The sequence below is a fragment of the Corvus kubaryi genome, unplaced genomic scaffold (genome assembly GCF_017639235.1).
Source record: "Corvus kubaryi isolate FWS band 111438036 unplaced genomic scaffold, C.kubaryi_AGA036_p1.0 137, whole genome shotgun sequence".
Classification (NCBI taxonomy): Eukaryota; Metazoa; Chordata; class Aves; order Passeriformes; family Corvidae; genus Corvus; species Corvus kubaryi.
This window is the reverse complement of record NW_024580671.1, coordinates 6,665,950-6,687,035: the sequence shown is the minus strand read 5'-3', so window position 1 is coordinate 6,687,035 and position 21,086 is coordinate 6,665,950. Positions and strand designations below refer to the sequence as shown.

Below are 21,086 nucleotides of genomic sequence, written 5' to 3'. Positions count from 1 at the left end.
TTAGGAAAACCAAAGAAAGACTTTCCTTAAAAAAACTGATTAAACCCCCAACCTTTACAATGTGGCATCTTTCAAAAAAAAAAAAAGCTTGAAAATCAAGAAGTCAAGAGGAAAAAAGTAGCTTTGTCATTTTCAGGATATCCAGCAATCCAGGTATTTAGCTCTGGATGATCAAACCACTTTGAATTGTCCCCACAGCATATATCCATGAATTCCATACAATAAATGCAAAACACTGGTACGGAAATACAGACTTCACATACATTTCTGCAAGTCTGTAAACTCTAAAATCAGTTTAAGAACATAATTTGAAATAGTTAAGCAGTTCTGAAAATACAAAAAAATCTTTCACTCTTCCAAGCCCACTTTGTTTTCTATTATTTACATTTTACACAAGTGTTATAACTGTACTGCCATACTCTCTCAGAAAACAGGTCCATAAAGCACCAGCAAGTGAGATCATGCAGCCCCTTTCCGTTCAGATATGGACTCTTGGGCAGACAAATCCTTTGGCTTAACTTGCCTACAGGAATATGAGTAAGCTTTCTTGATTTTCCAGTTTAAGTAAATAATGTCCTACCAACAATCCTTGAAACTTGTCAACAGTAACAACCAAGAAATACTAAACACGATGTGATGCCTGTCCACCCCGTAACAATAGGACAAGACTTCCTGAAGTGTACTTAGAATTTTATTACAGAGAAAGATGCCATCTAAAAGCTACATAAATGACTCCGCTCTGGGTCCTAATTAAAAAAACTTCCGTGGAAATAAACATAAAGCCGGGCTGCCAAAAGTTGCACTGCAACTCAGGCACCCAAGAAGTTAGCTGATGCAGCTGGAAACTTTTTTTTAGGATACTTTCACAGCCAGATTCCTGAAATGATATGCCAGTCTGCAAGACCAGTGGGAAAAACAGCCTTACACTGGTTTTTAACTTTTTAAACAACAGGCAGGGGAATGTAGGCCACTCCTCTGTCATGAAAGGGGCCTGCTGCAGTTCAGATCAGAACCGAGGACTCTCCCTCCCCTAATACACTCATGCTCCTCCCCTGGCTTGTCAAACTCCTCCTTAATGGGTCCTCACTCTGCGGACTCTTCTGCTGAAGCATATTTGTGAGAACAGGAATTTAAACTCAAGTATTGCAGTGTCTCCTGTTGAAATTAGTCCTTTCACTATGTGAGGTCTGAACTACCCAACAAGCCCTAACCTTGGTCTCACCTTTACTCTGTCAGCTGCCAAACACCAGCTGGTGTTTCTAAAAAGCTTTTCGTAGTACTGGTATCACTGAACCCATCAATCACTACAGTTTCTGAGACCGGTGGCTTGTGACTTATGCATCATGTTCTCAGTTAAAGACGTGTAAATAGTATTTCCCTGATTGATTCCAAAAGAAACTGCCACTTACGAACAATGCAGTCCCTAAGAAGATTGGGAGTATTTTTTCCTTAACAATTAAGTGCCAAGAACTGCTCACATAATTGAAAGGCCTAATAACTTAGGCTGATGTTGTGCCCTACCCTAGAGCACAAGCACCATAGCTATGTCCCAATGCTCATGCACTGACTATCTAACCAAATATATTCTCAATTCTTATATGTGTGGGGAACAAAAAAAAAAAAAGGCTGTGTTTTCACCCCCTGGTTTCAAATAAAAGGTCACTAACCTAAAAGCATTGAGCTGCACCATTCTAAGAGAATCATCTCCACTGCATGTGCAGTGATCAAAATTCAAAAACCCAGCAAAAGCACTCTTAACAGAGTCAGAAGAAATTAATTCAACAGAAATTAGTGTGGCTCTATCTCCTCCTCATTACATTTGTTTCTTTAATCTCCAATGCATGAAATAAGCAATAGCTGCTCTCCTGGTGCACTTTATTACTTTATTTCATCACATTTTACAGTTTCAGGAAGTTGAAAAACCTCTAAACTTCCTTTAAAATAGAGGAAGTGTCTCAAAAAAAAAAAAAACACAATTTTTAAGAACTTCTTGCAAGAAGGAACTAAATAAAGATATATTTAAAGGTAAATAACACAACTTTATGCTCTCCCTGCAGCACAATCTGTATGTAAAGACACTTACTTTGTACCATATTCTGTCTAAAAACCCATCAGTATAATGTTAATAAATGACAGTTTATTAATGGTATGCAATGAAGATTATGGTTTGTCTGATTTTCAGATGAAGCTGTGAGTTTGTTTCCTGGACAAGAAAATGGAGGTTGTGCAGTAGATTAACTAAGGATTTAAGAACATTGAATTAAAAATATTTATTAACATCAAGACAAGACACACAAAATAATCAGCTTTTACAAAAATAAAAGCATAATATAGTAATAAATCTTGCCCATTTAGCAAAAGTTATCACCACAACTACAGCTGCATATTGTCTGGTACTCTTTCACAGAATTACCTTGAACTTTCACCTTCCCAGAGTTCTCTGGCCCAAATGTTTAACACTCCACATCAAACTCCTAAATGTTTCTATTGTGAAACCCTCCCTTTAGGTAGATGGATATTATCCAAATACATTCTCTTACTTTCTCAAACAACAGTGCAGCACAGATTTCCTTCACCAACCTTGCCAGGTCTGTACAGCTATTGTAGGTCCACTAATTAAACTGTACTTAGGAAAAAAGAACGATCTTTCTACTTAGTCTTTTCTTTTCCACATTACACCAACAGCAAAAATTCTCCCATCTTCCAACTATAAAAATGTTCATTATCGGAGGAGACAAGTGAACCTCTTAGGTAGTGAACTACTTCTTTTTCTTTTTTTTCTTTTCATCTGCTGCCATTTTTAACTTTACTTCTTCCTCAGAAAGTGCTCCTAATTTCTTCTTCTTCGCATTCTTTACCTTTTCTTTGATGGCTTCAATATCAATCTTTTTCTCAGTGGAGGCTACATAGTAAGAAATACAAAGGTAACAGACATTAATTTAACTTCTGAAAAATGTTACCAATCTACAAGAAGACTTTATATATAAACACAGTAAACTGCATCCTGTGGCACTGGTTAGGACTTGTTTTATGTTCACTAATCATTTTCTAGATTATTCTAATAATCATTTTTGTTGAAACTAGTATTATCTACAAATCTTATTCAGCAGAATTCAAAGAACAGTTATATAAAAAAATCCCATACAACAACATTTGAACACAGATGCCAAACCCTACAGACATACAAACTATTATCACCAACTCCTCAGAACACAGATGTACGCCTCTGAAATTAATACATATGCACTCTTAGACATAGGCTTGATAGATCTTGCATAAGAAAAGAAATTAACTGCTGAGTGCTTATATCCAGAGAAGGTTTTATGGCATTTTGTCTTTCTGCAAGTAACTAAAGTGGTAAGATCCCAAACATGCCTGTCCCATCCTTATACTCTCTCTGTGGCCATCCATTAATGGCCACTGTTAGACAAAGCATGAGGAAGGGTGGGTTGGGGGAATATGATGCAGATCTTTGACCCTTGCATAAAAACCTTTATTAAAAACTTGTATAGGGAGTGCCAGAATACTGAAGTTATATACTTAGTGCTGAGCAACATGAATAACCTACTCTTATGTTCGCACACGTGATGGTATTTTCTCTTTGGAGCACAAGTCATGAGTTTGGATCTAACTTTCCTATCTCACAGTTAATTCCTATATCTAATGGTGGGTACCAGCTGTCTTCTTTGGATTTCAGTTCTTCTCTACATACAAACTACTCCTGTCATCTATTCTTGGAAGACTGAAGGATTTCAGCTCAAAACACAGAGCAGCTAGAAAAGCACCGTATTTGAGACACAGTGCAGACAACAACAGGATCATTGGAAATGTACTGCCATCACAACAAAAAAAAAGTACTGTATCAATGCTGCAAAACAGATGCTTTTCAAGAAGCACAAACTTTTAAGTTCTTAACAAATTGTGTAATACGTAGTGTAATAATATGTCGGTAGTATAGCTAACAGTATATCTAATACTATGAATATGAAGCATAATCAGTGAGAATTGAAGATTTGTTTCTCCAGTGTATTAAAAAAATAAGTAATCTGAGAACATAAGCTCTTACTCTGCACATAGTGTGCTTTTACTTTAACTTTCAGAAAAGCTATTTACCCTATCTTGTACCAAAGTTGTGAAGTCAGTTTTTCAAGTAAGTATTGCTTTCTGTTAACTTGAATGTAAAAGTGATGGCAGCTTTACTGTACAACTGAAAGGCAAAAATTGATGAAGCTAGAACAACCAACTGAGATTGACTCTTCAACAGAGAATTGTTTCAAAGGTATAGAATTATTGGCTAGTGATCTTTTTACTGTCCCTGGCAACTCTAGGCATGGATCTAACCACCAGGATTGTTTTGCATGACCTTCCTTTTTCCTAAGCTGCATTTGCAAAATCACTCAGCCTAGAAATTGACAACAAAAGGTTTTAAAACAGGAAAAAAAAAGGTTACCTTTCTTTGTTTTCACAACTGGCTTTTCCTTTGGTGGGATAAAAGCTTTATTTCTTTCTTCTTGTCTTCTCTTGATTGCATCTGCTTGCTTTGCCTAAAGTTACCAATAAAAAGATCAAGTAGCAACAGAGAGGGGCAAAAAAGACAAAAAAAACCCCAAAAAACCCAGATTCCAGATTCCAAGTCAGCAATCAAATGCTTTTTAACTGGACCCTGGATTAGTACAACTTTACCTTTATCTCTTCCATTTGTTTGCGTTTCTTCTGTCTTTCTTTCAAGAAGTATTCGCCACTTGCCAATTCTTTATCAATCTGCGTAAGACAAGTAGCAAGAAGTTTTACTTAATTATGCATTATAAGCCAGATATATAATATCAGGAAATCAGAACGTGATAGAAAAAGCCTCCCCATCTCTTTTTACAAAGAATACAATTTAGGTGTGCTCTATTCCTGCATAACCAAATAAAGTTTCAACTGACCTGGCTTTCTGGCTGCGGAGGTGGGAACGGTGTGTACTCCTTCTTAGTATTTTTCTTCTTGGGCTCCTTGCGTTTTTTCAAGTTCTTCCGCTTGAATTTAGGCAAAAATCTTTCCCAACTTTGTGTCCTCAGTTCAGGATCTTTTGCTAATTCCCTTTTGATCATCAAAGTCTTCAGGAGTTTCAGAATGTCACAAAGAAGTTATTAAAAAAAGAGTATTACAGTAGAAGCCAAGAGACTGAAAACAGAAGTTTCACTAGACTTTCTTACAGTGAATATGCAACATCCAAACCTTCCACATCTCACTTCAGTAAGAGCAGAGGGGCTTAATTATGAACAGCAGAACCAGACAGATGTCTCAAAACAGGGATAATGCACTGGAGAAGGTGCCTCAGTTTAAATGTGCAAGTATCAAGCCAACAATCAAAGGGAGAAAGTTTATACACACTTTTCCTTTGATGTTTTCTCAGATACTGCCATAATCGTGTTATGCCAATGTATCCTAGTAAAATGGAGGATATCAAAGCCAGTGGTTTTTATAAAGCAGCACACTACAGAAATTCTGAAAAATAGATTACCACACAGAAATATATAAGTTATTAACATACAACTCTCTGGGAGAAATAGTATTTTCTTGTAAACAAAAACGCAGTGGACCACGCTAACCTTGATGTTATATATGGGATGTATATTCTTCATTGTGTCCAGAACAACTTTTCTAACCTGTATTGAATACAAAACAAAAATAACAGAAAACTCAGCAAATATTTCATATGCTAATCAATTAAAATATCAGCTGTACTATCTTGCTTCCTCTGCCTCCCCAAAGTAGTAAGATTTAAAATCATAGGAACATTAAGATTGGAGAAGACCTCCAAGATCATTGATTCCAGCCTTAAAAAAAGCTAAAGCACAGGGTTAACAGGAAGGCACAGCAGTTCAAAAATGCCAATAATACTGTCATGCTTCTAATAGACTCCAGCAGGCCCTACAAACATTTTCACATTATCATGGATCTTATAGTGTCATGAGGAACCTGCTTTTGACAAGCGTTCTTCTCCCACATAGTTATTAAAACATATACAGATACTTTTTCTTCCAACACAGAAATGTCTTAAGAGTCTAAACAAAATTCAACAGCAAAGATGATAACACTACGGACATTCATGTAGCTTACTAACACAAATGTAGCTTACTAACACATAACTGAAAGTAAGTAAAATACTGCAGAGTTTGCCAGATTTTGTGTATCGCTCACCCTTGAGCTGGGCACAGAAGTTTATGTTTGCAACACAAATGGCTCATCTACCTCCCTCTTACCTCTTTTAGCCCACTAAAGGGTCCAAGAGCTGAAACAGTGTTGCCTTGCACCATAATATAACAGTTTGTTAGCAGTTCCAGGGCCTACACCAAAAAAAGAAATTAAATTAGTATAATATGAAGACCTGACACAAATTTGGGTGTCAGTATTGTCTAGTTACTACATCTGCAGAAAGTACCTTAAGAGTAGATCCTTTTGGCCCAAGAAGCCGTGCTCTTCTTTTTATAAAAGTCTCTCTCTTCCTCACCAGAGAGCCTATCTTAATGATGTCACATGCCACATCATCCTGAAGGATACGAACTGCCTAAAAAGACAAGATGCAGGCAATGTAATCTGAATTCAAATCTATTACTCATAAGAGTCAAGAGAATACTTTAGGTTATTCTTCTCCCTTTGCTTTCAGAGATATTTACTTTAAATATATATTTTATCTTACTTGGCTCACTTGAAATTCCCTCATTTTTAAAATGTAGTGATTTTATAAGTATTATGATAGAATTTAAGGCAAAATATAAGCATTATCATGGAAAAAAACATTCAGGATTTAATACAGACCTGCTCAAATGGAACACTTCTTGCCAGAAGTTTTATTAAGTCTCTAGCCCTAATGATTGCATACGGATCGAAAGTCTTCTTAGTGGTAGTTACAGTCATGCTTCCTTCAATTAGGTCCAGCGCTGCATTCACATACTGCAGTATTTGAAAAGAAACACCAAATCAATCTCATAATTCAGCTTTGGCAGTAAGCAGTTAACAAACAGAATAACACATACAGAATGTAGATCTCTTTTCCAAAACTTCTTAAGTGACTTTTAGCTTAAGAAACTTCACACACACAAAGACAAACCAGACTGAATATGTGTCACAAGGCCCAAAGCACCACCTCTATCATCTCCTTGAACTCAAGCACAACAAAGCTGTCAGTGTCTGGATGACGAGATACTTGCTGCTGCAAAGACTTTGCTGACAGCATTTGTAAAGAACTGCAAATCTGGCTAGACAGTTCTTCACCCAATTTTGGATAACAAAAAATGACACTACTAATTCAAAATGCAAGCACAGTAGAAATTTACAAATACAGTATGAGTAAAGCAACTTGCACTATTTTTATTAGCTTAAGTAAGACCTGTATGTCCCAAAAGGTAAAGTGCAGTATCACAATTATTAAGAGTTCATACATGTTCACCCAAGGCTTTCTGGACAAGTGGCCAGCACTCTTTCAAGTACGCTTCTCTGTACTTCGGGAACAATGTTGCAAAACTGCTTTCTTCCAGCAGCCCTTTGGGATTATCCTCTCTTGTAAAGGCTGGCTCTTTCCATCCATCTGGCACAGTGAGAAGTTCAGATTCATCAACTGTTATTAAAAAAAAAAAAAGCTATTGTTATACGAAGATTGGTTTAATACACTGTTGAATGCGGTTTGCATCTCTTCTGACCTTAGAAAAACTACAGCTTTAAACTATTTATATTTTTTAAAAAGTTAAAAAAAAAAAATCCGCAGCTGAGATATGCGCTGTTGATCTGGTATATACAAGATGATTATGCAAGTATATTATACAAGAATAAGGCACAGACTGAGGCGAGGAAGCCGAGTACCTGCAGGGCGGGCGCACCACAACACGGCACCGCCGCTGCCGGCCCCAAGCACCCACCAGCCGCCTCTACCCTCCGCAGCGCCCCACGGAGGGGACATTCAGCCCGCGGCCCTCCCGACGAGCCGTCAGCCCCGCGCGGTCCCGCGTCCCACCCCCACCTGGCTCCGCTTTCTTCTTGTTCTTGTTCTTGTGCTTTTCTTTCTGCTTCGGCCCCGGCCCGGGCCCGGCCTCCTCTTTGGGCACGGCCGCCATGTCCGCGCGCGCGCCGGAAGGGGCGGGGCCGCGCTCGGCTCCCGGGCCGCGGGGAGCTTCCCCCGGCCGCCGTGTGGGACGGCCCGCCCGGACACCTTCCTCTAGCGCGGAACGCGGTGCGGAAAGGGGCAGCCTCGTCAAAATCTGCAGCCTGGCACACGTACAGAAATACATGAAGTACTTCGGTGCTCGTAGCAAATGAAAAGGGGTTCCTGATGAGACCTAATTTTTTATCTGAATAACGTGATTTAAGGTTTTCTGGGGGATGCTCTGCATCCTCCTCCCTGCCCCATCCTCTGCCTGTAGCTGAGCATTTCCTTAAATTAAAGAGCAAGAATGAGCCTCCTCCGCTCTCTTTTACGGGTATCATGAAAAACCAATGGAGTGAAAAAGTGGAGGAGACCTTTAAGAGCAAGAACACTCTGAGGCAATGTTGTCTTTGGCAGATGTTCACTGCTTCTGTTCATAAAAACCTGCACTCTACGGTGTTTAATTTCTTAATTGATGAGAAAGAGATTTCTATCATCTGATCTATACCTAAGTCAATCATTGATTTAAAAATCAGTTTTGACTCCCCCGAAACCTTTCCTTCGGAGCTGGCTGATGTTTTTCCTAGCCTGCTCCATCTGCCAGCCCTTTGCCCACCCCATCTCCCACAACGAACAGGACTCCCAAGATCCTTTCTGTCTGCAAGCTTGGCATCGAGTTGATGCAAGCTTTTAGCCATTTATTTTAATTTCTGTCCGTCAACATCCTTCAAACAGGGATGGGGAGCGCTTCCCACAGACGGGAAAGAAGCTGGAGGGGGACCCCGCGAGGCCCTTGGCAGACGGCTGCCGGCGGTCCCTGCGGCCCTTTGGGGGGGTGGTCATCCGTTCCCGGTGCCGCTAGATGGCACTGGCCGCCGCGCTAAGCGGAGCTTCCCGAACGGAGCTGCCGCCCGCCTGTGCCTTCCGCGGGGGGGACACGACCGGGAGGGATGGAGGCGGTGGGAATGTGCGCCCCCTCCGCCCACGCAGCCCCGCCTCGCCCGGCACCGGGCTTTGGATGCCGAATGGCTTTGGCGGAAAGGTTCCGTGCCCCTGGACAAGCACAGGGAGGCAAGCACAGGGAGGCAAATTTGCCTCTCTCGGCTCTTGGACACAGAAGCTTTCTGGGGCTGCTTTCCGGGCTGGTATTCCTCAGCACTGCAAAGCCTTTGAGCGTAGGAGGGAGGTCTGGCCCAGGTACAGACACCCAGTCGATGCGAAGGAAGGGCTGGGGGTCCTGGGGAGGTGGCTCAGTGAAGCGCATGAAGCACACTGTGCGTCTCTCTCACCTGAAACCTGGCCACGTGTTGTGAAAGCGCAGCAAAGCAGAGTTGGAAAGAGTTTGAGGAAGGATAATTAGTTTAGTTCAGCACTGGTTTAGTGTCTGACTCCTCCTGTGATGCAGCCCACCAAAAAAATCACGAGAGTGGGCTGTGGAAGGGGCATGCCCTTAGTGCTTGGCAGTGGAAGTAAGCTTCCTGATGTGATGAGAGGAGAGAGGTATAGATTCTACAACCCCACAGGAGCAGGGTTCTCTGCATGGTGGTTTGAAGCTGAGCTCCCAGGCAGGAGGGACAGTGTGAGTGCCAGCGCAGTGGTGGGACGCAGTTACCACATGCGGGGATGCGGTGCTGCTGCAAATCCCTGCCCTCCACCACTCCTTCCCCCAGGATCTGCATGCCCTCCCAGCTCTTCCAGGAGCGACATGTTTTCCAAAAGGACCTTTCACTGGCAGCACATACCATGTTCAGTGTTCTACCAGCCCAGATGGGATGGAGAGACCCAGGTGCAAAGGGTTCCTTCAAAGACCTTTGTCTGAATAGTACAGATCCCAGTCTAGCAAGACCCCTACACCTGCTGGAGCCATTCCTGTGCTTGGGAGGACCTGGGCCAGCTCTGTGTGTGTGTGTGTATGTGTGTATCCTCTTAAAAACAAAGTGAAGGAATGAAACAGCACAGCCTCCCTTACACGTGTTTCAGGCGATACCATAAAAAGGGCTGAGCACTGCTGTTAGAAGGAAGGTGCCTCCTTATTATGCAGCGAAGTAATTATTTCCCAGTCAATAGATAGGACTCCAGCCACTTGGCAGTTCCTTACATGCCATTTTCCTATCCAAAAGAGCAACTTGGGATTTTGTGATAATTCAGGCAATCAGATGAGCTCATGCACATGGCATTCATTTGCTAGAAACACCACACAGATCCCATTCAGCCTTAGCACTCATAAATCCATGTGACACTTTTATCTATTTATAAACTTTTAACATCAGGTTATGATTGTTATGCAAGCCATTTTCCAGGGATTAATAAGCAGCTTTTGTTGATGGCAGTGAGAAGGGCCATTAACTGCTCTGGGGCAGTCATTAATCTGTAGTAAATGCTAAGCATCTGGATCACTTCTATGTAATTAAATAATCAATACTTCCTTTTGATTCAAATAACTGGAGAATTGTATTTCTTGGCTTAGGGTGTTCTTTATTCTTTTAGTTTACAACAGGGCAGGAAACAAGCACATGGGCAAGCGAGACCTTCTCCTGGTGTAACAGGCTCTTAAATTATCAGGCATTTCATAAAAAACTTGTCAAATGATCAAAATATCATCCAAACTGGCCACCAAAACCAATTCATTGGATTGGATGGAGAAAAAAATAATCATGTGTTGTCCTTTTTCTGTTTTAATAGAGTACTTTCATTATTGGAATAAAATTAGGTCATTGAGTGACCTGACCCTGGGAGGTAGCCTGGAAGAATTAAAATAATCAAACAGAACCTACCCCTACCCAGCCACCCTCAGAAAAGTCCATTTCATTTCATTCCATTCCCTGGCTAACATGACCTCTGTGCCCTCAGGCAGATGAGGTTGTGGTATTCATTTCTCTTTCCTATCTCCCTCTTCCTCTTCCTCCTTTATCCCTCTGGGCACTGGTGTGAGTCACTTCTCTGGTTTTGTTTTGTTCTTGTCTTTGCTGTTGAATCCATTGATCTGCATAGGTGCTCACAGATGATGGTATTGGTGCCCATTGCAAACCTGGCCAGGCAAGAACACACTGCAGTGGGGCTGCTGCCTTCTCCATGGAGAGCTGGGGAAATGCCCCAGTAAGCAGAGTTCATCTTTCCCTTTGAAAGAGAGCAGAGAGGACAGTACCTGCTGAACCCTAAGAGTAACAAGGAGCTGTAAAATGAGAGGACTGTAAACCATAAATGCATCCTAAAGGGCTAGCTGGAATAGCAAAGCAAAGAGAATTTGTGGCAGAAGGAAGAACCCAGAATAAGAAGGAAGAACCTATGGGTAAAAGAGACCATAGCTTTGTCTGGGAAATTACTTGCTTGCAATAAAATTGCTGTCAGTTTAGGGACAAGAAAAGGATGAGAGCCAAACTGGGAAAGGAATTTAGTATCATGAAATCAAAACAGCAGGTTTAGATCAAAAGGTCTTTGGAGCAGGGAATGTGCCTAATCAGGTATTCATAGTGACTGACAGAATGAGGCTTTTGTCTTGACCTGAGCCTCTGGGAGTTGTCAGAAAGCAAATACCAGACCAAGGCAAGCTGCACCAGGATCTCTGAGATACACACAAGAGAGTAAAAATGAGAGAGTGAAGGTGAGTGCTGGTCAAGGGTAGGTGCATCAGAAGCTGGGGAGGACGAAGGCGGGAGCCTGAGGAAGGTGGTGGGAGAAAATGCTTAAATCATTATACTGGTCCAAAGCCTCAGAGCGGAAGAGAGTCCAGTGGGGATGAGAAAGCAATTGGTCCCATCATCTTTAGAAAGTCTCTGACATAGTGTGGAGAGCAATCACAAGTTCCCAAAGGCCCAGTAGGGACAGCTAACAGATTTCTCCAGCTGTCACAGTATCCATCCTATTTAGGTAATGCCTAACATGGGCTGTGCCTGCCAGGGAATAGCTGGTCTAATGCCTCTTGACTCCCCAAAGGAGGAGGTGTCCTTCGTCACCTGTGGATGGTCATGGCAGTAGAGCACCAAGTGGACACCAGGTGCCCAGAGGTTCGGGTCTGCTGCAGCCCTGCAGGGTCCCCTCTGCCAGTGCCTCTCCCAGCCCCTCCACATGCAGAAAGGGGCTACTCCTTTCTGAGTCAGAGCAGGAGAAGTACCCCCAAGCCCCCATCCTCCCTGACAGGGACCTGTGCCAGGGCACAGCCAGAGCAGCACAAGAGGATCTGCTGTGATGCTCCCTGTAAGCATGCAAAGAGCAAACCCTTTCTTAGAGGCATACAATGCCCTAGGGCTGTGGATTAAAGCTGAAAATTCCCCCCCCAAAAGATTTTTAATATAATTTTAAAGTCATACCTTAGAAAACAGAGTCTGAGCATGGTTTTTATTTAGGAATTTGCATGCTCATGTGCCTTATTCTGAAACACTCCCGCAGTCTATTTTTCTCTTGTACTGGAATCTGGACATTATTATGCAGATTTCCACTGTAGCAATATTACAGCAGAATAAATAGCTCTGCTATACACGAAGGGGAATCCTATTACATCTTCAGTAACTCTCAGTAAGCATTATCGCTATTATACCAATTGAAGAGACAGAAAACAATTTTTAATTAAAAATATTTATAGCAGGCATAATACCAACTGCCAGTTTCACTATCCAGTGAATGCATTTTGCAGCTGGTACTAATTCTCTCTTATTTCTATGAGGTTAGCCAATATCAGCTGTTCATTAAGCAGAGGACATTTCAGGAATATCCGTATTATATGCTGTAACTAACTAAGAAGTTCTTCCTTTGACAGATATTAGGAAATCAAGATTGCTTGGCTATGTTATTCTGGGACTTCATAATAGAGAGGTCGTTTCCCAGTGATCTGAGTGGGCTGCATCATCAGTTTTATTCAAATCAATCCTACAAAACTGCTTTCCAGCAGATTAGAACATTTTAATTAGCAATATATCTTTTGTCTTCTATCTGCAGTGGAATAGGGGGTGGGAAATTGATTTCAGCACACCCTTTCTTTTACTGGGAGAGCAGCATAATCAGAAGGTGTCAGCAGAACCACAGGCAAATTAATTTTGAGATACAGAGCTTTCTACAGCCAACCACACTGCTTCTCCTTGCACTGAGTCTGGCCAGGCTGCGTGGGCGAGTTCACTGCTGCTGTCAGTGCCAGACGCTCCAGGGGGCAAAGTCTGATAAGGCTCTCTTGGGTGAAGGGCATGACAACTACCCCTGGGCTCACCCTGAACACTCACACTTTCTGTGCCACAGAGCACATAAAACCTCAGTTCTCATCCTTGTTAGATGTATGTATCAGTAAAGGTGCATATGTGTAGCTGTAGGTGATGGACAGCTGTCCCTAGAAGCTGTAAAAGCACCTATCTGCTGCAGCCTTAACTCAGGCTCAAAGGAAACCAGCAGGCAGAGGATGAGCCACAGAGGAGCCCTATTCCCACATATCTTCCATCCTCCTACCTCTCTGTGCCACAGGACTCATGTCTGAAATACGTAACTGGAACATTGCCTCCACCAGTTTTGTGTCCACAGAGAGCTCTTTCCCCATAAATGCAAGGATTCATGAGAGTCAGTTTGTCCTTGGTTCACATTCATGTGGTTCAGAGGGATCGTGGCAAGCTGAAGGCTGCAGCCCATAAAATCTAATACAAAACTTCATATTCCCTGTATTCACCCCAGGATAGCTGGCAGCCCAGTCAGTGAGGAAATCCCCTGGTGATTTTTCAAAGGAGCAGCTGGGAACTGACAAACCAAGCAGCTCATCATAACCTGGCATGTGAATTGCTAAATCCCATATGGTTATTGTTTTTCGCTTTAAAATATTAGCAGTGAGTTTCAAAACACAGAATTTAGCAAGCTGTGTTTCATCACTGGAAAGATCAAACCCCATTTGAGTCTGTGAAACCATGTACAACATGCTTATCCTTCCACCTGCAATACATTTCACAGCGATTTCCCCTGGAGTGGCAGCAGAGGAGCCCAAGGGACACAGCTGGAAAGATGAATGATGTGAAATGGTGGAGATGGGCATCTGTGAGGGGAGCAGAGGCTCTCCCAGGAGGTGATTCAGAACAAGAATTTAATATAGGGATGTGCTCTGAGTCGCTTCCAGGGGAGCTTCCCTCTGCCCACTGCCTGCAGACCGGCCTGTGAAGAGCAGCTGCTGTTGCTTAATTAGCCTTTGTGAATATTCTGCTTTAATCCATTTTTAAAGCTCACAAAAGTCGGTATGCTGCTCTTGCTCTAGGCAAGATGGCACCAGTTATCAACAGCTTCAAGAAGCTGAGATCCACCAGCAACATATGGGAATGTCCAAGCTATTACATCCATTTTCTTTTACCTACAGGGAAATAAGTATGTCAGTCACCCAAGGAAAAAACTCTTCCTTCTTGCACAGATGGCCATAAAGGCTTCCAGAGCACTCTGAACTGAGTGTATGGAATGCAGCAGTCCTAGATGTGACTTTCTCAGTAGTCTCGATGTCCTAGGCTAGCTCTGATTTCAGCCGTTCCCCTTGGTATTTCATGGAAGTGAGCAGTGTGTATTTGAACAAAGTGCCATTTGGCTTCTAAAGGTAGCAAGCAAAGTTTCAGTGAAAAAAATTATACTAGTCAACCCCCTGGAAAGGCAGTCTCTGAACAAGTGGAGCAGCAGAGCATGAAGCATTCCTTCATCTTTTTCCTTAGCTTTTCATGAAATGGCACATGGGAAAACATAATGTTATTTCTCAAAAATGTTTTTTCTGGGTTAAAGTAGAATTTGTAGGTTGAATAACAGCGAGTTTGCACCAGTCCTGGAAAAGGGGAGTCAAACAGTGAAGTCAGCCCTACAGTGTGCCTGAGGACCTGGGTATCCATTTCCAGAGTTGCCACTATGCTTGGAAAACCACTTTCCTTGCCTATGCTGTAAATTTTCAAGGGTGCAAACTTTTTCTAACTATGTGTTTCTACAGGAGGGCAATTCAAGATAATCCTGTGTGAGGTACCACCGCAATGCAGACTGCTGGCTGCTCAGTGCTGAGTTTGCCATTAAGTTATATCCAATGCGGAAGGAAATACAATGGAGCTGGTGGATGGCAAACTAGCTGTTAAAACGACCATTCCAAATAAAGTGTCACAAACTGAAGTTTGATGGATAAAATTTCATTTTTGCATGCCACCGGGTAGAAGAAAAGAGCCCATCTGTTCTCCAAGCATTGCACATTGTTAAGCAAACTACTCGCAGCTTGGCAGATCAGAACATTAGAAGAAAAAAAATTATAAAAAGCCAACCATAGATGAGCATGAATACAAGATGAGTCACTGAAGTTTACCCAAAAGCAACATAAAAATGATGGTTCTTGCCAGGAAGTTATGCCAGGGTATTCTCACGGGCTTGGCTCGCTGGGACGGGCAGGCAGAGAGAGAAAGAGGCAGGGAATAGGGGTGCATTCTTCCACTGCCGGGGCTGGCGAGGGCCGCTTGGCTGCTCTCTGCAGGGAGAATGCATGTGTTTGTCTTCCAGACAAGGGGCACCATTATCACATACCTCAGCAGGGTTGTAGATGTCGACCAAATAATTGGTTTTATTTAGAATATGACATCCAACTGGTGAATAAAGCATTTTGGGTGTCCTGGAAAGATTTTATATACAAACCAGCTGGAATCCCATTGACAGGAACAGCCTCTTCCTTTCCCTTTCTTCTGCCCCATTGTTTTGAGGCAGACAGAGCTGGAAGGGACTGAGAGGAGCTCCAAGAAGCCTGTGCCTTTGAGCAATAAAGTCTACTGGTGCTAAACATCTGACATTTGTTCATTAAGAGAGACCCAGGCAAGCATTTCATCACGGAGATGAGTATTTAATACATGAATGGGTAACGAGAAAACATATTTGTGGCCAATTCAAAGGGCTGTCATAGAAGGAGACTCCAAGTCTGAGCAGGTTGGGAAAGCTGCAGGGTGCTTTGGAATTCTCTCAAGTGAACTCACACTTATAAAGCACAAAGTTGCTGTTGCAAGTCTCCAAAGAAAAGTGAGAAGTAGAGTGGACAGGCAGTTGTGGGGCAGGCAGCGGATGCCAGGCTCCAGCCTTCCTTTAGCACAAGCTCTAGGTTATAGGGAAGAGGGAACCTTACACCGCTTCCCATGCAGAGCATCACAGCTGGACCCATCCTGACGTTCGTCCCATCATTCCAGAGCTGCATGAGTTATGTGCTAGGATGTTCCCAAACTCAGAGAAAGACAGCCCGTCCTGGTAGCCCCTAGTTCATGTGTCTCATGATCAATGCCAGATAGACGCATCTTCTTACTGTGGCAATCTACCATTTGTTCAAGGAAAATTATTCAATGTAGATATACTCAAAACAAGAACTTAAAATGACTGAAGGCCTCCAATAGCTGAAGATTAAAATATATTTCAAATGAGACAAAAGGACAGAAACATTCAGTAAAGTGCTTTTTCTCTACTTTTGGAAGATGTAGGATGCTGGCTCCTGTAACAGGAGCATGTCTTGCACATTCCAAATGTCCCAAAAGATAAGGGAGTGTTTTTTTCAGTAGCTTCTTAAGTACTAGAGGAATTACAGAAAATTTGAAACAGGAGTGCGAAGTGCTAATTAAACAGGACAAGTAGGAGGTCACTGGTTGAAAGATTTTCATCCTGAGTGAAACCATGGAGAAGCTTGCTGTGCAATTCAGTGATCAAAAAGATGTACGTTTAATCACTGACACCATTGCTTCATAAGAACAAGCTGACTTTGTTTAATATATCTCTTCCTTTTCCGGTTTATAAGCTTGTCTGAAAAAAGGCAATTGTGAACATGACAGACTGCTAATCCCTACTTGTTGTAACAAGGTAGCTGGGTGTTATCTCAGAAAAACCCCACCAGTATCAACAAAAACTCCCCACTATACAATATGGGACAGAGCCAGTGGATTAAGCCCTTGGTGATTAACAGTGAGGAAGAGTGATGAAATGGACTGCCATGTTTCTGAGTCAGGCAGCCTAGGACTAAGGCACTGGTTTTGTCCAGCACCTGAGAGTGATTCAAGAACCCTGCAAGCCAATGAGTGGAAGATACCCAGGTAGCAAGGGGAATCTGTTAGAACGTGGCAGTCATGCAGAGTGAGCTGGAGCACTTGCTCAGCTCAAGTCACCCATACAAGAATGATTTTCACACAAGGCAATGCAAAACTACGCATCTAGGGAAGAGGAGTGCTGGATCTGTGTGGTGGGAAATAGGATGCTGGAAAGAAATTATTCTGTAGAGTTTGGGAATTAAAAGAGGTCAAGCAATGCAACTGAAGTGCTAGGAACAATGCTGTGAAAAAATAAATTAAAAAGATTTATGGACAAGAAAATAGCAAGCAATACAGTGATGTAAGTGCTTAAATACAGCATTGGTGAGGTGAACCTGAACACCTGTGTCAAGTTAGTGACCACATTTCTTACAAAATTAAATTAACTTGCAGAAGAGACCTGCCAAAGAATTGGAGCACAGGAAAATTGCCAAGAGCTCTGTGAAAAAATATCATTTGTTTGTCAAAATATCATTTGTTTGTCAAAATTGTTGTAGACAATGCTTCTATAGTGTCTTAAAATGCTTAGTATTAAGAAGGTATTAGTATTTCAGATAAATGATTCCGTGGTAATATTTAAATTATCAACAGATAGTAATTATCAGGTTTAGATAGCAGAAATGAGAAATGCATTTTTTACACAAATACATTTTTTCAGAAAGAAGTGTGGATAAAAAGGGACTGAGATGTAAATTGTTTCTCCACTTCTTGATGGCATCAGCTGAAGATTTGATGCCTTTCTGGGTGATATGGTGAAAGTTATTGAGCTCAATAGATGAACACTCAAAATGAAATGATCTGTTCCTTGCAAGTGATTGTGCTACATTTAATGATTCTGTCTTGCCTTAAGACTGGTGACCCTTCCAGTTCTCTCCCCACATTGTTCTGCACATTAAGGATTGCACCATGGAAACCACAAATAAATAAGAAAATGTAAAAACTTGTAAAACACCGTGGTTAAGAAGCACTTCTTATTTAGGATTTGAGGAGAGATGAAACAAAGGGAGTCAGCAAGATAGACAAGATATGCCAATAGCAGTACTAAGTGCTAGGATTATTAGGGTTGTGGGTACCCAACAAGTTCACTGGGACCAAAGGACACCCTGTCTCATGGGTCAGGTGGCCCCATTTCAGCATGTGCTGGGCTGAGAATCCCGCCTAAGTGTTTTACTGTAGGTTTGGGCTGTGTGCTGATCCTGTTATCAGGTCTAAGAGCAGGAACTGTGGTCCTGCCAAAATTAGATAAGGGTTACAAAAAAAGAGAAAAGGGCACCAGCGGACACTGCTATCAAACAGAGTGCTTTCTTGTGCTCTTACACTGCTGGAAATCATCAGCAAATTAGGAATAAAAGGAGCACGCAGGCAGTATGTTCCCAGCTGAACTGCTATAAATGTCACAGCATTTGTATTGACACCACGGACTGCTTCATCACAAAAAAATAAAGGGGGGAGGGGGGAAAGAAGGATAATATTGCAAAGAAGATTATTTCTTGAATGAGAATAGTCAAATGTACTTAGTTAAATCTACCCTGTAGGAATCTAATAATCACTATAATTGAATGATAGATAATAGACTAAGCAGTAACTCTACATCACTGATAAAAACTACTTAAAACATATTAAATGTCTTACACCAAAGAATAAATAGGAATGAGACAAAGATGTGAAAGAGTTTGAGCTGTTTATGTTCATGTTTATGCACGTTTCAGAGCAGACACTGGGTGATGCAGAGACTCAGGAGTCATTGAGACTGCAAAATCAAGAGGGATAGACACTATGGGAAATACTGTCAGCTCAGATGAAATTGTGCTCTTGGGAGCCAGCAGTATTCTGCAATCACTTGAAAGCCTCCAGAGTACTTCAGCATCTCTTGGCCTTTGGTGAACAAAAAAGCAGGATAGGGCTGGTTTCTGCATACAACAACGCCAGTCAGAAATGGGACCCCAAGCTGGTAAAGGGATTTTATGAAATCTCAGCAAGGCAACACATGCCCATTTGACAATGCTCTGCATGGTTAGAATGACTCCTGTGATGTTTTGAATACCACAATGCATCATTTATTCCTTTTCATACAGGGTGAAGCTTCTTTCCTTGTAACTCATGAGACTGTGTTTGGTAACAGCCAGTCTGACATCTCTGTGGGGAATGAGGAACCTTAAAGCAGATACCACCTCATGAATAATTCCTGTAGCGCACGAGAAAGACCAGCAAGAACATTTCACATATCCCTTCAATCATGCCTTTCAGAGGGACTGTAATGCTTACCTCTGCCTTGGAGATGAAAAGTTGGGGCATACATTGCAACAGGACAAGATTTTAGCTCAGGAACATTTTCATACCAGGTCTTTAAGCTGGGAGAAGAGAGCATGACTATGCTTGCCCACTTCTACAGCAAGAACATTTCCTCTCATGAAACTCAGTTTGGCTGCCTTGCCTAGCCATCAGGTCCTGCTCCAGATTTGGTCTTCATATGATTCCACTTGCAACAGAGGGCTCAAGGGGAACTGTTTTTTCCTCAAAGTTTCTCTCCACCAAGATCAGTGATTTCTAGTTGTATGAAACAGTGAAGGCATCTCCAGAGAAGAGTGCATGTGAATAGACTCATCTCAACCAAAGGGGTTATATATAATCAGTATCTTTAATTACAACATAAATTAGAAGCAAGACACTTCTCTTTAAATAATTAATTTTAATCTTGTTGTGCATTTCTTCTCCTTGATTCTTTTGCAAGGGAGAGGTAGACCTTGCTGATTACTAGCCACAAAGATGTGTTGATTTGGAGTTGTATATGGTCTTTGCACAGAATTTGGCATATTTTTTTTGCTATCCAGGAGAACACATGGTGAACATGTCTAAGCCATTACATAACATACCCTGCTTAGGTTCTTCATTCTTTGTAACGGAACAGCAAATGAAAACTGAAAAAGCTAACTCTTTTTTTGCATCCTGCTGTTTCTGGATGGAAAGTGGGATTTAATACAAGTACTGAAATTTAAAACTATGGTAAATTGGTTTCATATGTTTCAGTTACTCTTCTCAAACTATGTTTTGCGCTGGAAATAAATAGCTTGGTTACTGAAAGCCTTATACACTGTCATGGATTTTAAACAACTAAAGCAAAAAAAAGTGAATATTCCATCTGTACCTGGAGAAGTGGCTGCTGCTGCTGAGAGCTGCTGCATCTCCTTGGTGAAACCCTGGTTCAAGATGATCGGTGCCTGTTCGACAGCTCCAACTGTCTCATGGACTTTGAGAACAAACAAGTAGTGTTTGAATATTGTCTATCAGTGTTTATTCAGTTCAAACTATTTTAATACCCTATGATAACCTTAAAATGGGTCATCATGATTGTGAATTAAATGTCAAATATATAATTACTTCAAGGGAAAAAAAAGCAAAGTTTAAAATAATACGTGAGTTGGTCCATATGTAAATTGAAATTTATATTTAGTAGTATTTGGTGAGAAATATGCTGTATTTGTTCAAATAATAAGTAATATTTCATTTTATTTGTTATCTCTCTGTGGTGTGGATTACAGGGCTGTGTACCTCCACTGCACCTGACCAAAGCCATGTAATGAACTTCGTGACCCAGCATGCTCAGGGAATGGAGGAGGACTGGGCTTGTCTAGAGAGAGCTGGGTCCACAGTTATAGTAATGGTAGGGACCACCTGAAGGGGACTCAATGAGTAGGGTGTGGGTATTTATCACATTGTGGGGGGCAGAAGCTTTCCCAGTTGTCCCACTTCTGGAGAGGGAGTGAGGTGCTTCAGGGCAGTGATTCTCCCTTCCTGCAAAGTGCTGGGGCACTTCAGGGAATACTAACTGCATCCAAGGCTACTGCTACCCACTGAGAGGCCTTATGGCCCAGGGTTTCTCTGAACCTCCATGCCAGAAGATACCAATTTACATATTTATGAAATCCAGGGCAGAC

The 21,086-nt window shown here is 41.8% G+C and overlaps 1 protein-coding gene across 1 annotated transcript; it reads right to left on the bottom strand.

Annotated features, from left to right (window-relative positions):
- Positions 1–2,255: 2,255 nt before the first annotated feature.
- Positions 2,256–8,132, bottom strand: KRR1 (KRR1 small subunit processome component homolog). The gene is made up of 10 exons (XM_042017718.1): positions 8,003–8,132; positions 7,428–7,603; positions 6,805–6,939; positions 6,428–6,553; positions 6,249–6,332; positions 5,595–5,651; positions 4,929–5,099; positions 4,684–4,761; positions 4,451–4,544; positions 2,256–2,902 (listed from the first exon to the last, which is right to left on the bottom strand). The coding sequence occupies exons 1-10, from the start codon at positions 8,094–8,096 to the stop codon at positions 2,760–2,762; spliced, it is 1,158 nt and encodes a 385-aa protein (XP_041873652.1). The 5' UTR covers positions 8,097–8,132; the 3' UTR covers positions 2,256–2,759.
- Between the last annotated feature and the right edge of the window lie 12,954 nt (positions 8,133–21,086).

Bases quoted from the DNA above. Each gene is read 5' to 3' on its own strand.
- KRR1 (XM_042017718.1), bottom strand. From the start codon at position 8,096: ATGGCGGCCGTGCCCAAAGAGGAGGCCGGGCCCGGGCCGGGGCCGAAG. The intron at 6,333-6,427 runs GTACTTTCTGCA...TTTTTGGTGTAG, and splicing joins CAAAAGGATCTACTCTTAAG to GCCCTGGAACTGCTAACAAA. The intron at 4,545-4,683 runs GTAAAGTTGTAC...TGGTAACTTTAG, and splicing joins AACAAATGGAAGAGATAAAG to GCAAAGCAAGCAGATGCAAT.